General features: G+C 46.2%; 1 long non-coding RNA gene and 1 gene segment (V, D, J or C); one reads left to right on the forward strand and one right to left on the reverse strand.

The window, feature by feature from the left end:
- Positions 1 to 1,003: 1,003 nt before the first annotated feature.
- LOC133121410 (immunoglobulin heavy constant gamma 1-like) lies at positions 1,004 to 8,620 on the forward strand. The segment is given in 5 exon segments: positions 1,004 to 1,070; positions 1,968 to 2,258; positions 3,292 to 3,570; positions 7,767 to 7,915; positions 8,438 to 8,620. Coding segments are annotated over 5 exon segments (795 nt in total).
- Positions 8,621 to 9,439: 819 nt separating this feature from the next.
- LOC133122387 (uncharacterized) lies at positions 9,440 to 10,834 on the reverse strand. The gene is made up of 3 exons (XR_009708095.1): positions 10,418 to 10,834; positions 9,790 to 9,879; positions 9,440 to 9,503 (listed from the first exon to the last, which is right to left on the reverse strand). It is a non-coding gene; the product is annotated as an uncharacterized LOC133122387 (long non-coding RNA).
- Between the last annotated feature and the right edge of the window lie 7,262 nt (positions 10,835 to 18,096).

Here is an 18,096-nt window from a genome sequence, read left to right on the forward strand (position 1 = left end):
TGAAGTGTTTGCCTCCTACAAAAGCAAAGTGTTCTGGGTCTTGGACAAGAGTGAGTCTGAATCAGCAGACTATCGTGAACTTAAGGACTCTGAGAAGAGAATTCAGGGATCTGTGCACAGCAGGACTTTCACCAAGGATGAATGGAAATCCATGAAGTCAATTGCATGTGAAGTCCGAAACAAATGTTTCAGCCCTGTAAGGAAGACCTTTCCGATAACAGGTAATTAAGCAACTAAAATGACAAAGGACCACTCATTTCATTGACCTTGCCAACATGTTTTTGAAAAATCCCATAATCATTCATACAAATGGAGTATTCAAACAGACTACCAGAACTGACAGAATGTCCTGACAGTAATACTCCATATTAAATGAAATTTAGACAACAGTGCCACCTGGGGGATAGATGTGGTAAAATCTTATGTGGCCACAAGGTGGGGCTATTTGGTTAAAGTAAACACCAATCACCTGGACAGGTAAGCTAACATTGAAATACATAGAAAATAATTGATCTGTATGAATTCATAAGGAGTTTTCTGTCTCTTTGACAGTATTTCCTTGATAATTCTCCTTGGATGTATCTTTGTCTGCAATCATATTTTCACCTGAGTATTTCAGAAATGGTTTAATGACAAAATATGGGACACACACACAAAGACAAAAACTCTTTCTCTCTCTCTCTCTCTTTCTTGATCTCTCTCTCTCTCTCACACACACACACATACACACACACACACACAAGTTGAGTTCTCCAATCCCCTGTGTATTTTGTGTATTTGTAATTTCAGTAAATTTAATGGATGTACTTCATTCATTTACTGGGGTTAATGTTTCACACTTATTTCTTTCATTTTCATTGCAGCTCAAGAACCCCTCTTTCCCAGTATGACTCTATACTACCAGCTCAGCAGTGACCCAGCACAAGCCCAAAGAGTCACTTTGGTCTGCTCACTGACCGGGTTTTACCCAAAAGAGATCACAGTAGAATGGAAAGAGGACAACATGCGTTTTGAAGGTTCACCAGCTGTGTGGGATATGCAGGGGGAAGATAAGAAGTTCAACCAGACCAGTCAGGTGGAAGTCAACCTTGAGAAATGGCTTTCTGGCTCATTGTATACCTGCAAAGTTACGCAAAATACAAAATCACAAGAGCTCAACACCAGCTTTTGCAGAAGTAAGTAGCAGTCGGCCTGACTGGTTTACATGGAGTTCAATTGTCAGAAATGTTCTTGCCCCGGGTCTGTCCTGGGGCAGTACAGCAGGGCAGTGGGTCACACTGATGCCTCACAGCAAGAAGGTCTCTGCTCCCTGTCCCTGTCCTAGCCAATCAGACTGCGAGTCATAGCCCTGGTATATGGTTATATTGTCACTGCTATTAACCAATCAGATTGTGAGATTTGTCCTGTCTATTTGATAATAAATGATATATACATTCACTGAGCACTTTATTAGGAACACCTGTAAGACCGTGGCATGATTGTTGGTGCCAGACTGGCTGGTTTGAGTATTTTTATAACTGCTGATCTCCTGGGATTTTTCACGTACAACAGCCTCTAGAGTTTGGAGAGAATTTTCAAAAAAACATCCAGTGAGTGGCTGATCTGTGAGCAGAAACGCATTGTTAACAAGAGAGGCCAGAGTGGAAGGGCCAGACTGGTCAAAGCTGACAGAATGGTGACAATAACGCAAATAACCACGCATTACAACAGTGGTATGCAGAAGAGCATCTCTGAACACACAACACATCAAACCTCTAAGTGGATAGGCTGCAGCAACAGAAGACTTAATAAGTCTAAAAAAGAAGTCTAATGAATACCGAATAAAGTGCTCACTGAGTGAAATTCTCTTCCTCTCTCTTTAGGGAATGACACCTATCTGCCAGTGATAAATAACTACATCAGAAAACAGCCAGTGTACATGTCAATGTGATGCACATTTTGCTTTCAACCCCATTTTGTATTCTCAGCTCATCCCATTTCTTCGCCGTCTCTGAAGTTGAATATTGATGAAAGCAGTGGGGCTTTCACAGCGACCTGTGAAGTGTTTGCCTCCTACAAAAGCAAAGTGTTCTGGGTCTTGGACAAGAGTGAGTCTGAATCAGCAGACTATCGTGAACTTAAGGACTCCAAGAACAGAATTCAGGGATCTGTGCACAGCAGGACTTTCACCAAGGATGAATGGAAATCCATGAAGTCAATTGCATGTGAAGTCCGAAACAAATGTTTCAGCCCTGTAAGGAAGACCTTTCCGATAACAGGTAATTAAGCAACTAAAATGACAAAGGACCACTCATTTCATTGACCTTGCCAACATGTTTTTGAAAAATCGCATAATCATGCATACAAATGGAGTATTCAAACAGACTACCAAAACTGACAGAATGTTCCAACAGTAATACTCCAAATTAAATTAGATTTAGACAACAGTGCCACCTTGGGGATAGATGTGGTAACACTATGTTCAGAATCTTATGTGGCCACAAGGTGGGGCTATTTGGTTAAACTAAACACCTCTGGACAGGTAATCTAACATTGAAATACATCGAAAATAATTGATCCGTATGAATTCATGAGGAGTTTTCTGTCTCTTTGACAGTGTTTCTTTGATAATTCTGCTTGGATGTATCTTTGTCTGCAATCATATTTTCACCTATGTAAGTGTGTGAAAATTGAGAAATTAAGTGACAGTGGAGATTTTCAACGATCACGTTTCCCAAATGAAAGTACAGTAATGTACACATTTTTTTCCAAGCAAAGAAGATGTACGAATTAATTATATATTTATGGCTATTAATTTTATTTACCGATAGGGAACCGGCCCAGCAACAAGCATTTGTACCCTTTTAGGCACTTTTGCATTATTTCTGCAAGTGTGAATGAATTCAATTAAATTCAATGTTATTTGTCCAGCACTTTTCACAGACTGTCACACATACACTTTACAGAGAAATAGAAGGGAAGAAACACCAGCCCTAAGCCTCCATAGGGGCACGTCCATCCTCCATGGGCCTGTAGGTCCAGTTGGTGGCAGTTTGGGTCACGGGTGTAAAATCCAGGTTCAGTAAAAGTAAAAGCCTTCCCCAGTATTATAATTATTTTTTTCCCAGTCACCTGGATTTGTTATTAGCACAGTTCTTCAGTGAGAAGAATGGCTGAGTTCATGGCTGGGTTCACGGCTAAGTTCATGGCTGGAAGAATCAAATGGCAGGACCTTTCACTTTCCGGCCCTTGGAGACTTTCCACCTCTGGTGGAGGTATTAAATTAGCGCTCCCTATACATTCCCCCTCCAGCCCCGGCGCCCCCCTCCCCACCCCAAGCCGCCCTGCTGCAGTTCTCCGGGGGACTCGTTTGCCTGGTGCACGGGTTCAGTCCGGCCGCCATCAACGTCACCTGGGTCCTGAACGGCGAGACGGAGCTGCCGGGGGCCAACGGCAGCGACTTGTACCGCGCGGCCGACGGGACCTTCACGCTCTGGAGCCACCTGCAGGCCTCCTGGGAGCCGGGCGCCACGTACACCTGCAGGGTGGCCCACACCACCAAGAGCCTCTCCCTCAGCAAGAGCCAGCCAGGTACATTGGCCGCGTCCCCTTGACCCCGCCAAAGGGCGGTCTGTAGCGTCGTGGTTAAGGTACACGACTCGCAAGGTTTGTGGTTCGAGCCCCGGGGTAGCCACAATAAGATCCGCACAGCCCTTGAGCAAGGCCCGTAACCCTGCATTGCTCCCGGGGAGGATTGTCTCCTGCTTAGTCTAAAACAACTGTAAGTCGCTTTGGATAGAAAGCATCATCCAAATGACATGTAATGCAATGAAAAGGGCCGGGCACAGTTTTTCTTTTTTTTTTGCCCAACACTATTTCGACTAATTAACCCGATTCAACTAATAAACAAATGATGTTCCCCTGTTGTAACATCCAGCGATGCCAGCTTGACCAGGTTGAAAATTTAGCCAATTAAGCTGGTCAAGCTGGGTATGAGCTGGTCAACCAGCTACCAGCTGTTTCAAAACATAGCTTCAGCTGGTCAAACCATGTTGAGCTGGTCTGAACTGGTCAACCAGCTAAACCATGTCGAGCTGGTAGTTGGTCTGAACTGGTCAACCAATTAAACCATGTTCAGCTGGGAGCTGGCCTGAACTAGTCAACCAGTTAGCAGCTGTTTCAAAACATAGCTTGAACTGTTTTCAGCAGCATCTTCAATCGAGACCATGATAAGTAGAACCGAGCACCCACAGCAGCTAGCATTGGACACCCCCCTGCCATAACACATTTTCAGTCAGTCTTTTTTTCTTTTTGCTAGATTTTCAGAACCATGCCCAACGTGAGCAGTGTGTTGGGGGGTACTTGATCACACCCCTTTCCCAGTATCTATTACACAGCCACATGCACCCCACCCCTTTCTGAGACCCAGAGCATACCGCAGCAGAGTGGCATAGAGGGAAGAGTGGGTCTTAGGTTCCTAACTCTGAGGCAGCGGTGGCCAACCCTGGTCCTGGACAGTCGCAGGGTGTTGCTGGTTTTTGGTTTCACCTTGAAATACAACAACCACTTTAGACGCGAGAAACCAGGTGAGGTGCGTTAACTGCGTAATCGACTGATTTCATTGATCAATGAAGTGCTGAGTAACAACAAAAGCCAGCGCACCCTGCGGCTCTCCAGGACCAAATGGTAAATGGTTGGCATTTATATAGCACCTTTATCCAAAGTGCTGTACAATTGATGCTTCTCATTCACCCATTCATACACACACTCACACACACACCGACGGCGATTGGCTGCCATGCAAGGCACCGACCAGCTCGTCAGGAGCATTTGGGGGTTAGGCTTGCTCAGGGACACTTCGACACATTACATTACGTGGCATTTAGCAGACGCTCTTATCCAGAGCGACGTACAACAAAGTGCAAATCAAACACAAGAGCAAGTGCAAAAGTGGACCTGAGAGGACAGTACTGTTCCGAGTACTAGTGTAAACATACAGAAAATCAGAACCCTTGAAGAGTACAATCAACTTTCAAACTAGCATACCACAGTTGGCAGCTAGAAGACAACAATACAACAGCCAATAAAAACAACAATACCTATTGAAGTAACGATATCTATACATAAGTGCCATTACGGTCTAAGGCTAATCACGGTGATTGTGAGTTGGAGAGGGAAAGGTGTAGCCTGAAGAGATGGGTCTTCAGTCTGCGCTTGAAGGAGGTCAGAGACTCTGCCATTCTGACATCCACCGGGAGGTCATTCCACCACCGTGGGACCAGGACAGACACCAGTCGTGAGCGTGAAGTGCAGGCGTGGTGAGGGGGAGGCGCCAGACGGCACGAAGTGGCAGAACGGAGGGGTCTTGTTGGTGTATAGGTCTTTATAAGGGATTGAATATATACAGGGGCTGATCCTTTAACTGCCTGGTATGTGAGCACCAAAGTTTTAAATTTGATGCGAGCCATAACAGGCAGCCAGTGGAGGTTGCTGAGCAGGGGGGTGACATGTGAATGTCTGGGAACATTGAATACCAGACGGGCTGCAGCATTCTGGATGAGTTGTAGGGGTCTGATGGCAGATGCTGGAAGGCCAGCCAGCAGAGAATTGCAATAGTCCAGGCGGGACAGGACCATTGCTTGACCAAGGAGCTGAGTAGAGTAGGTGGTGAGAAAGGGTCGGATTCTCCGGATGTTGTACAGGAAGAACTTGCACGCCTGGGTCACCGTAGCGATGTTCTTGGACAAGGACAGCCTGTTGTCCATCACCACTCCAAGGTTTCTTGCACGAGGGGATGAGGTCACTGTGGTATCCCCTAGTGAGATGGAGAAATCAGAGAAGGGAGAGGTTAAAGCAGGGATGAAGATCACCTCCGTCTTACCTGGGTTGAGCTTTAGATGGTGGTTGCCCATCCAGCTCTGGATGTCTCTCAGGCAGGTGGAGATACGGGTAGAGACCTGTGTGTCTGATGGAGGGAAGGAGAGAAAGAGTTGGGTGTGATCGGCATAACAATGATAGGAGATGCCATGAGCAGAGATAACGGGGCCAAGGGATCTTGTGTAGATGGAGAAGAGGAGGGGCCCGAGGACTGAGCCCTGGGGGACTCCTGTAACAAGGGGGCGAGGGGTTGACACTCCTCCAGCCCAGGACACCTGGGAGGACCGGCCAGAGAGATAAGATTGGATCCACTCTAAGGCTGTGCCACAGATCCCTGTAGATGCCAGGGAGGCTAAGAGGATGGAGTGGTTGACCGTGTCGAACGCCACAGAGAGGTCAAGAAGGATCAGAACAGAGGAGAGAGAGGTTGCTTGTGCAGCCTGAAGGGACTCGTTGACAGAGAGGAGTGCAGTCTCCGTCGAGTGGCCAGGTCTGAAGCCGGACTGGTGGGGGTCCAGTAGGTTATTCTGAGAGAGGAAGGAGGAGAGTTGGTTGGAGGCGGCTCGTTCAATGGATTTGGATAGAAAAGGAAGGAGAGATACGGAACGGTAGTTTTGAATGCAGGAGGGGTCTACAGTGGGTTTCTTTAGGAGCGGGGTGATGTAGGCCCTCTTGAATGATGAGGGAAAGCAGCCAGAGGACAGAGAGGAGTTAACAAGGGAGGTGACAAACGGGAGGATTTCAGGCGTGATTGCCTGAAAGAGGTTTGAGGGGATGGGGTCCAGGGCACAAGTAGTAGGGTGGTGGGAGAGCAGGAGGTGAGACACATCAGCATCTGTAAGGGGACAGGAAGAGGAGAAACAACGGGCAGACACAGAAATGGAGGCAGGCATAGAAGTGGTGGTGGTCGCGAAGGTGCTGCAGATATCTGCAACCTTCTCATCAAAAAATACCGCAAATTCATTAGCAGTGAGCGAGGAGGTGGGGGAGGTGTGCTGAGGAGAGAGGAGAAAATGATGAGGGTTAGAAGTGGAGTTCTGGATTTTTGTTTGGAAGTAATTTCTTTTGGCAGTGGTAATAGGGGAGGAGAATTCCGCCAGGAGAGACTGGTAGGAAGACAGGTCCGATGGGTCTTTTGATTTCCTCCACTTCCTCTCAGCTGCACGTAGGCTGGGCCTGGAGGAACGTAGAAGGTCAGAAACCCATGGGCTGGGAGGGGAGGATCGAGCAGGCCGGGAGACAAGAGGACAGAGAGAGTCAAGGCCTGAGGAGAGAGAGGAAAGCAGGGTGGAAGATGCGGAATCAGTGGGTAGTTTGGAGAAGGATTCAAGAGGGAGGGAGGGAAGCGGTGACTCTGGGGGCAAGGGAGGAGGGTGATAGAGAGCGGAGGTTACATCAGACAGAAACAGTGGGGGTGAGAGAAGGGGAGGGAGGCAGAGGGGCTAGGGGGATGGAGAAGGAAATGAAGTGGTGATCCGACTTGTGTACAGGGGTAACAGTGGGGTTAGAAGAGGAGCAGTTCCTCAGAAAGATCAGGTCGAGAAGGTTTCCAGCCTTGTGAGTTGGGGGAGAGTGCTGCAGAGAGAGGTCAAAGGAGTGAAGTAGTGGTAAGAAGGCTGGGAGGCTTCCAGGTGGATGTTGAAATCTCCCAGGAGGATAAGTGGGGTGCCATCCTCAGGGAATGCCCGGGCATACAGCCCGGGCGGGGAATCGAACCGGCAACCCTCCAACTGCCAGACGACTGCTCTTACTGCCTGAGCCATGTCGCCCCATAGTGAGTGAGGACCACCAGTACACAGTATGGTTAGCCTTATGTAATATTATCAGTATCTTAGAGGGGTGATATTAGCTGCCCTTGCTGACTGATCGCTCAGCACTGTCATCATTTCTTGCTGTTCCCTCTCCTGAAGAGATCAGCTCAGACAACGAGTACTTCAATGAGAACACGCACGAGCCCTTGTCCGTAGACAGCCCCGAGGACATCTGGAACACGGCCTGTGCCTTCCTCGTCATCTTCCTCATCACCCTCCTCTACAGCATCTCTGTGACATTAGTGATGGTAAGGGCTAAAGAACACAAAAAAGTGGAAAATAGGGTTCCCAAAAGGTAAAAGTCCAAAATGCAAAAGAAATTGAAGAGGGAAGCCACTGTATACTTTGCAATGATAGTGGTCTGCATTTATTAAGCCGGTGTGTGTTCTGTAACCTTCTGTGTATTGTTTAGGTATTAATTTTTTTTTTTTTCAGTATACAGTGGCTTTCCTCTTCATTTTTTATATTAAGGACTAAAGAACCCATTCACCCTGGCCCAAATGCATTAAAGAACCCACTCACCCCGGCCCAAATGCATTAAAGAACCCATTCACCCCGGCCCAAATGCATGAAAGAACCCACTCACCCCGGCCCAATTGCATTAAAGAACCCACTCACCCCGGCCCAAATGCATTAAAGAACCTAATTCAGCCAGCAAGTGTGTTTCTATTTTAATTTAACAATTTCTGTACTTTTGTATTATTATTATTAATATTATTATTACAGTGGTGTCTGTGCTCTTTCTGACTTTAATATTCTTCTTTTTACAGATGAAATAACAAGAGGATCACATACCCTATGCATCCTATGGCACCAACATTTTCTATGGTGAAATGCTTTGTGTTTTTCGAACCAACTGTCACTAAAGTGATATTTAGTTGAATCTCTTTTTCATTGTTATTTGCCCTTTAGTTCACAGCTCTTCTCTTTATTTGTCTAGTTCTGCTTTAAACTGCAACCTCAATCGTCTTTAATCTTGTTTTGTGAAAACTAATCAGGTTACGTGTGCGTCTGTCAGAGGAATCATGCCAATCAAATTCAACGATCATACGCTAAGTTCTTTTGTGAGTGTTAGCTTTATTTTAAACAGGTAGCTTTACTTCAATTAAAACGGCTTTTATGAGAAAACCTTCATCAATATGTATGCCTGTCCTTTCCAGAAATCATGCACAGAACGTGAAGAGTATGAAAAGATTGAATACGAGCTTCTCGTTCATCGAACGACCACCAAGATGTTTAACCGCTGAATATCCTAGCTCTGATAGGTGCCTTCAAGACCATACTCATGCTGGAGGGTCTGTAAGCCCACACAATCCGTGCGTTTGTGTCACTGTATACAGCTGAAAGAGATAAAACTTAAATTGCATTGAACTATGTTTTATTGTCACATTAGGAAATGCATAAATACATTGGCAGCCACCTTTCTCTCAGTGGGATGCATATCAATATAACTGACAGAGAATGTCTTCTGAATAAAACCTGGCATGTAATATATTGGCATGTAATGGAAAACATATTTGGAGAGCCACACAATCACATTCACTATTCAGTATACTATGGTATAGTTTTCAGTGCATGGCAATGTGTGTATTTACACTGCGGAATGGTACAATGGTCTGAGGTATGCCGGGGTCCCATGAATCCAGGGACGGGGCTCTATAATTTTGGCAAAGCCGCATAGTTTTAGTCACTCAGGACAGGCAGCCCTTCTCCATTAGGATAGAGATAACCGCAGCCAGCTGGGCGCACCTCTTGGCGAGTCCCACGTCACCCCCGCATTCAGCCTCGGAGGGCCACCGCTCCACCCAGCTCCTCTTCCCCAGGGTGTAGGTGTACCTGAGAGAGGTAATCGGCCAATCTCTCAGACAAAGATTGTCTAATTGCACTCTAATTGTAAATGGTAAAACACACACAACACACACACCCAGACACAATAACACACACACATGTACACACACGCACAAAGGTGTAGACACACACATGCACACACACACACACACACACACAGCCCCCCCACACACACACACACACAGTATCACACACACACAAACACATGCACACATCTCACACACAGACACAATAACACACACACATACACACACACACTCACAGCCCCACCCACCCTCAGCACAATGACAGGTGTCATTGCTGCAGATCTTCTGTAGCTCCGCCCCCTCTGTGAGCGGGTTGTAGAACTTGGTGCAGCGGCGGTCTGAGTGGAGAGACCGTGACATCACTGACGTTACCATGGATACCACAAACAGGCCACTCACCACACACACGGGCTGGACTCCATCATTTGTCCTTAACTTTAGGTTGAATTCTTTTAATTTATTCATTTAATTTAATTCAAATTTGTTTTAGTTTTTTTAAACAAATGCAATTTGACATGTTCAGCATTCAACAAATAGTTCATAAAATGTTTACACAGTGCCATGAAAATAATCCTTGAGTTTATTAGCAAGGCAATATCAAGGATTCAGGGTGACTGAATCCAGGCCACATTCTCCGGAAGAGGTTCTTCAGTCAGGCCACCCAGCTCAAAAGAAAACAACAGAAGCTGCTGCAGGTTTTGAAACAGCTGGTAGCTGGTTGACCAGTTCAGACCTGCTCCATACTCAAAATGGATTGACCAGCTCAAGGCATGGTTTAAAGTACAATAGGTACGATTTTTGTGTGAAAACATTGTTACAAGACCATTGTTAATCCCTTCCTATCATTGAAAAGGGCTCACTGACATGTTGACTCACCCTGTGCCTGTGTTTATAGTCCTTAAATTCAGGTTTCAAAATACACCGTTGATGGACCGACACAAGGAGAAGTCTGCCTGTCTACCACAATGCACTTCCTACCATCTCAAGGTCTTTATTGTCAGGGACAAAGCCTGTGGGAATGGTGATGTCCAGGACCACCATTCTGACGTCAGACTGTTGCAGGGACCTGGTGGGCATACAGGGAGAGGGGGGGGTCACATACAGGCAGGGCGGTACAACTCCAGTCCTGGGGGGCTGCTCCGTCTGCTGGTTTTTGTTCCAACCAATGAGAAAACTGCTCAGAAACTCTGTGCTGGTTCACTCCTGTACTTCACACTGTGTGTTATTTGGGTTTTTGTCCAAAACATTATAATAAGCATTTCAACTGAGATACAGGAAGAGAGAGAGAGAGAGAGAGAGAGAGAGAGAGAGAGAGAGAGAGAGAGAGAGAGAGAGAGAGAGAGAGAGAGAGTTACAGAGAGAGAGAGAGAGAGAGAGAGAGAGAGAGAGAGAGAGAGAAAGAAAGAGAGAGAGCATATGAGAGCCAATGACAACCATTGTAGAAATTTTCAATTCACAATTTTCTTTTCTCGTAACACATTGGTCTAGTGACACATTACTGATCACAATGTCCTCAAACCATAAAGGAGGCGGCCTGTAGCGTAGTGGTTAAGGTACGTGACTGGGACCCACAAGGTCGGTGGTTCGATCCCAGGTGTAGCCACAATAAGATCCGCACAGCCGTTGGGCCCTTGAGCAAGGCCCTTAACTCTGCATTGCTCCAGGGGAGGATTGTCTCCTGCTTAGTCTAATCAATTGGAAGTCGCATTGGATACAAGCGTCAGACAAATGGCATGTAATGCAATGTAATAAAGGTGGCGATGCGAATGGCTCCAGATGATTTCCTCATGTTGAAAGCCACCAGCCCTTTGACCTCTCCACCCTGTGATGTGACCGTTAGCCCCCTGGCCTCGCTCGCTGGGGGAAAGTTCCTGTAGGCAGCTCAGAACCCGCACAGAATGCAGCTGTTCCCTGTCCTACCTCACGTCGCATTGTCTCAGACTTGGGAGCCCCGTCCATAAAAGCTAACAATACAATTGTCATACACAACCACGAGCATGACGTGAGCTCATATCCGAACCATTCAAATGATCTTGATCTATTTTAAATTTTCCAACGTAATTTCAACATTTTCGCACCAAAAAATGATATACCACATATACCCTGCACACAGACACATCACAGAAATATAATTAGTTCTGAACTGGATCTTCACAGATTGTTGAAGTGTTGAAGAATGCGCAGGTACGTAAATGTAATGCTTTGTGTAAAAATCTGTTTTCTGGAAATTATACTCATAGGCCAAAACCGAAAAACATAATTCATCAAAAAACCAAATAGGTACATTAAGACTGTCAGGAGTGTCTCGCCTAATCCAAACTTCATATAGTGCCTTGCGTATGGTAGCTAGGGAGGCACAACCAAGGAGAAACATGTTTGCCACTCCCATCACACTTTGTTGTTGGAGAGGCCTGACGTGTTGGTCACTGAAGAGGTTGACGGCGTAAGTTCGGCCTACTGTCTTGCGACTCCTCGACGGTGACGTCCAGCAGGAAGCCGCGGCAGGTCTCGTTCTCGTGGACGTCTGGCAGCTGGTTGCAGAACGTCACGACCTGGCCAGAAGGGGAGTGTACAGGAAGTACGTGTCGTAACCCGGCAACCTTGCCGTCGCTTTGCAGAGCGGGACAAACCAAACGCATCTCCTGCGATCCATATATACGGCATTCCAGAGATTTACGCAATAAATGTTAACAAAGTTGCTCCAAAATGTCTGTCTTCAGCCTCCGTTTGGATGTGAGTGTGTATGTTTGTGTTTGTGTGTGCATGTGTGTGTGTGAGGGTCTGTGTGTGTGTGTGTGTGTGTGGGTGCGTGTGTGTGTGTGTGTGTGTGTGTATGGGTGTGTGCGTGTCTGCGTGTGTCTGTGTCTGTGTGTGTGTGTCTGCATGTGTCTTTGTCTGTGTGTGTGAGTGTGTGTGTGTCTGCGTGTGTCTTTGTCTGTGTGTGTGAGTGTGTGTGTTTGTGTGTGCATGTGTCTGTGTGTGAGTATGTGTGGGTCCCTGTGTATGTGTGTGTGTGTGTTTCTGTGTGTGAGCTTCCCACCTCCTGACCACCTGTCCTCTTGACCCCATCCCCTCTCCCCTTCTACAATCTATCTCTAATGACATTCTCCCTTTTCTCCTCCCCTAGAGGAGGGTGCAGTGCAAACCTCCTCACAGCTCTCACTATGCTCTCTCTCTCTCTCTCTCTCTCAGTCAGGTAAAGAGACCAGGAGACACTCACACACTGACCTGTACAGCCTCTGGGTTCACATTCAGCAGCTACTATATGGGCTGGATCAGACAGGCTCCTGGGAAGGGACTGGAGTGGTTGGGATCTCAGTATAGCAGCACTAGATATTATGCCCAGTCTGTTCAGGGAAGATTCACCATCTCCAGAGACGACTCCAACAGCAAGTTGTATTTACAGATGAACAGCCTGACAGCTGAAGACACTGCTGTGTATTACTGTGCCAGAGACACACAGTGAGAGAGATTGAGGGGAGAGCCGCAGAAAAACCTCTTCCCCTTTATCACACAGAGCTACAGCAGAGAGCCCTGGAATGAACCCTGCTGTATGAAGTGAGACTCAGGGTTTCTGTTATAAATATCACTGCAGTGTTCTGTTCTTTTGGCCTAATTCATGCTAATACACAACGGTTAATTCTTGGCCATCATTTATATACCTTTTAGAGTCACCTGCTAATCTGCATTTTAATCTTGCATAAATATTTCCCAAATGGTCCACTGTCTCTTATGTTCAACACACTCAATTATTTACTGCAAAATATAAATAAGCAGGCTGCTTTAATATTTGTTTCAACTGAATTCAACTGAATTGGCTTTATGGCACAATATTACTTATGACTGTCATTGAGGTGAATGATGACCACTTCTGTAAAGGTGAATGTGCACATTACCACTCTTACACTGACAAAAGGTCCAGATAAAATCCTTCCTGTTCATTGTCATTGTCATATCTGCAAACCACGAATGCAACAAAATTGATACTAAAATCACCTTATTTACAGAAACATGGCCGTACAGAAAAAAACTGCTGTCATTTAGATTTAGTATACTCAGTTATCTACCGTCCTCCAGGGCCCCTGGGAAACTTCCTTGATGAGCTAGACACCCTTCTCAGCTCCTTCCCTGAGGATGGCACCCCACTGATTCTCCTTGGAGACTTCAACATCCACCTAGAAGCCTCCCAGTCTGCTGCCTTCCTACCGCTAATCCACTCCTTCGGCCTCTCCCTGCAACACTCTCCTCCAACCCACAAGGCGGGCAATGTCCTAGACCTTGTCTTTGTAAGGAACTGCTCATGCTCCGATTTCACGGTTACCCTTCTGCATACATCTGATCACCACTTCATCTCATTCTCCCTCCCTCTTCCTCCCCATCCTCCTCCCCCCCACACTTCCTCAGCCCGCCGTAACCTCCGCTCCCTCTCACCCTCTTCCTTTGCCAGCACCGTCACCGCCTCACTCCCCCCTCTCGAATCCTTCTCCAAACTCCCCGCTGACTCTGCATCTGCCACCCTCCTTTCATCTCTCTCCTCCGCCTTTGACTCTCTCTTCCGATGTCACTGCCGCCAAAGCAAAATACTATCAAACGCAAATTCAGAACTCTGCTTCTAACCCCCGGAAACTTTTCTCCATTTTCTCCTCTCTTCTCAACGCACCGCCTCCTCCTCCTCAGTCCTCCTTCGCTGCTGATGACTTTGCTGATTTCTTCGATGAGAAGGTCACAGTCATCCGCAGATCCTTTACAACCACCGCCCCCCTCACTGTGCCCCTCCCCCCCTCTAGGCCCATCCCTTCCTTTTCCACTTTCTCCCCCCTTACGGACTCTGATGTTTCTCAACTCCTGCTCTGCCACCGCCCTACAACCTGTGCCCTTGACCCTATCCCCTCTTCTCTTCTCCAAACTATCACACCTGACATTCTCCCATTTGTCACCTCCCTTGTCAACTCCTCCCTGTCTTCCGGCTGTTTTCCGGCATCCTCCAAGAGGGCCCACATCACTCCGCTGCTAAAAAAGCCTACCCTGGATCCCTCCATCATCCAGAACTACTGCCCGGTATCTCTTCTTCCTTTCCTTTCTAAAACTATAGAACGAGCCGCTTCTACTCAACTTTCTTCCTTCTTTTCTAACAACAACCTGCTAGACCCCCATCAGTCTGGCTTCAGATCGGGCCACTCGACAGAGACTGCGCTCCTCTCCGTCAGTGAGTCACTTCATGCCGCACGAGCAGCCTCCCTCTCCTCTATCCTCATTCTTCTAGATCTCTCTGCTGCCTTCGACACTGTGGATCACTCCATCCTCCTGTCTGCCCTGTCAGCAACGGGCATCTGTGGCACAGCCCTGGACTGGATTGAGTCCTACCTCTCTGGTCGCTCCTTCCAGGTTGCCTGGGCTGGTTCGGTATCGACACCTCGGCCCCTCGCCACAGGGGTTCCCCAGGGCTCAGTCCTTGGCCCACTTCTTTTTTCTCTCTACACTCGCTCCCTTGGCCCTGTGATCACTGCACATGGGCTATCCTACCACTGCTATGCGGACGATACCCAACTCTTCGTCTCGTTCCCGCCGTCTGATACGCAGGTTTCAGCCCGTATCTCTGCTTGCCTGAGGGACATCCAGAGCTGGATGGACAACCACCATCTAAAGCTCAACCCAGGTAAAACTGAAATGATATTCATCCCTGCTAATACCTCTCCCCATCTGGATCTCTCCATTTCTCTCGGGGATACCACACTCACACCGTCACCCAGTGCAAGGAACCTCGGCGTGGTGATGGACAGCAGACTGTCCCTTTCCGAGAACATTGCGGCGGTGACCCGGTCTTGCAGGTTCTTCCTCTACAACATACGGAGAATCCGCGCCTTTCTCACCCCCTACTCGACCCAGCTCCTGGTCCAAGCGATGGTTCTGTCCCGCCTGGACTACTGCAATTCCCTCTTGGCTGGCCTCCCAGCGTCCGCCATCAGACCCCTCCAACTCATCCAGAATGCAGCAGCTCATCTGGTCTTCAACCTTCCCAAATACTCACACGTCACCCCCCTGCTTACTTCCCTCCACTGGCTGCCTGTCATGGCTCGCATCAAATTCAAAACATTGGTGCTAGCCTTCCAAGCAGTTAAAGGGTCTTCCCCTCTGTGACTTGCTTTGTGTATCGGTATTTTTAGTTGGCTAGGTAAGCAGTGTTTGGATAGTTAACTTTGGTCACTTTTGCTCTGTTTGTTTGTTTCTTTGTTCTCAAAAAATAAATAAATAAATGGCCCTTGTCCTTATCTTTGTTGTACAGGTAGCAGTTGAAATTGTACTTACCTCTAGGGTCTTTCAGCGAACTTATCCCTGGTTATGGGTATGCACTTTGTTGTACGTCGCTCTGGATAAGAGTCTGCCAAATGCCAATAATGTAATGTAATGTAGTTTCAGCATAAAATGCATTTCCAGGATAATTAACTGAAAATAAATGTTTTTGGAAAACTTTATTATTATTATTTTTTATTTTTCCCTTTTTCTTGCAATTTGGTTGCCAATTGAACCCCGTCTGATCCAATTAGAGTTAGTGTTAGATACACCGCCCACACCCCATCCCTCGGCGGCCCGAAGGAGAGCGACACGCCTTCTTCAAGCCGTCTCGTCTCATGCTCGTGACCGTGATTCCGAGGCGCCCGAGGTGCTTCTTGTGCTGCGATCAGATAACCCTGCCAAGTCCCTCCCTCTGGAGCAGCGAGCCAATTATGGCGCTCCAGGAGACCAGGCCAAACTGGCTTTTGACAATTTTTGGAATACTTTATTGGTATGTAAATTTCAGAGATATGTGGCGTTGTCTATGCTCTTTGGGGTAAAGGAGGACTGTAGTTGAATACAATGAATCTTTCGCAGCTTGCTGATTTAATTCTCCTCCAGGAGGGGGCAGCAGTGCTCCTCATAATGGATATTCTGACCCTCTGAATTTATCTAGTTTTTCTCCTTCCTCCAACCCCCAGAGATTTAAACAAATTCAGCCCACAGTATTTCCTATAAAAGCCCCTGAGAAGTCTCCTCCCAACACAGGAGCATCACCTGTAAGACAGAGAGAGAGATCTGTGTGTGACAATGGGAGCTATTGTAGCATTAGCAGTGTTGCTGGGAACTTTATCCTGTAAGTGACCATGCTGTATTTAGATTTTCTATTTTGAAATACAATTATTTGGCGATGTTTTCCAGTTTTACATACTTTAAATATTATGTAAATATTAGATATTTCCATTTTTCTTTCTTTATGGTTTCTGTTTATTTCTATAATTATATTGCTTAATGAGATAGATTTCTTTCTTATTTCTGTCTCCACAGATGGTCACTGTGTTGAACTCACACAGCCTGGCTCTATGATAATAAAACCAGGACAGCCTTTAACCATCTCCTGTAAAGTCTCATATTCAGTGAGCAGCGATGGTACACACTGGATCCGACAGCCTGCAGGGAAAGCTCTGGAGTGGATTGGAGTTATATGGTCGGGTGGAAGCACTGCTTATGAAGATTCTCTAAAAAACAAGTTCACCATCTCCAGAGACACCTCCAGTAACACAGTGTCTTTACAAGGGAGCAGCCTGCAGACTGGAGACACAGCTGTGTATTACTGTGCCAGACGCCCACAGTGAGAGAGTGAGGGGAGAGCCGCACAAAAACCTCTTCCCCTTTATCACACAGAGCTGCAGCAGAGAGCCCTGGAATGAACTCTGCTGTATGAAGTGAAACTCAGGGTTTCTGTTATAAATATCACTGAAGTGTTCTGTTTTTTAGTTCTCATTCATATTATTAGATGCCTGATAATTCTTGGACATCTTTTAAATACCCTTTAGAGTCACCTGCTAACCAGCAGGCTGTAATGCTGTTCAGTCTCTATAATATTTGGTTTGGATTGTGATCATGATGACAAGTCACAGAAACATGTTTCAAACGTGCACCAATCTCAATATACAGTAAACATTGCATAAATATTTCCCAAATGGTCCACTATCTCTTATGTTCAACACACTATATGTTCATTTAATGTAAAATATAAACAAGCAGGCTGCTTCCATATTTGTTTGAACTAGATTGGCTTTTATAATTATAATATTTATAATGATTTTATTGAGGTAACTCAGGGTTTCTGTTATAAATATCACTGAAGTGTTCTGTTCTTTTGGTCTAATTCATGCAAATAGATTATGGTTCATTCTTGGGCATCTTTTATATATCTTTTAGAGTCACCTACTAATCTGCAGGCTGTAGAGAAAATGTACATTGCCAGAAACGTTTCAAACTTACACCAACCTGACATGGATATTTAAAAAATATTGAAATCTTGCATACAGTGCATCCAGAAAGTATTCACAGGGCTTCACTTTTTCCACATTTTGTTATGTTACAGCCTTATTCCAAAATTGATTAAATTCATTTTTTTCCTCCAAATTCTACACACAATACCCCATAATGACAATGTGAAAAAAAAAATTGTGAAATTTTTGCTCATTTCTTAAAAATAAGAAACTAAGAAATCACATGACAAAATTATTCACAGTCTTTGCCATGAAGCTCAAAAT

This window comes from Conger conger, chromosome 2, assembly GCF_963514075.1.
Source record: "Conger conger chromosome 2, fConCon1.1, whole genome shotgun sequence".
NCBI lineage: Eukaryota > Metazoa > Chordata > Actinopteri > Anguilliformes > Congridae > Conger > Conger conger.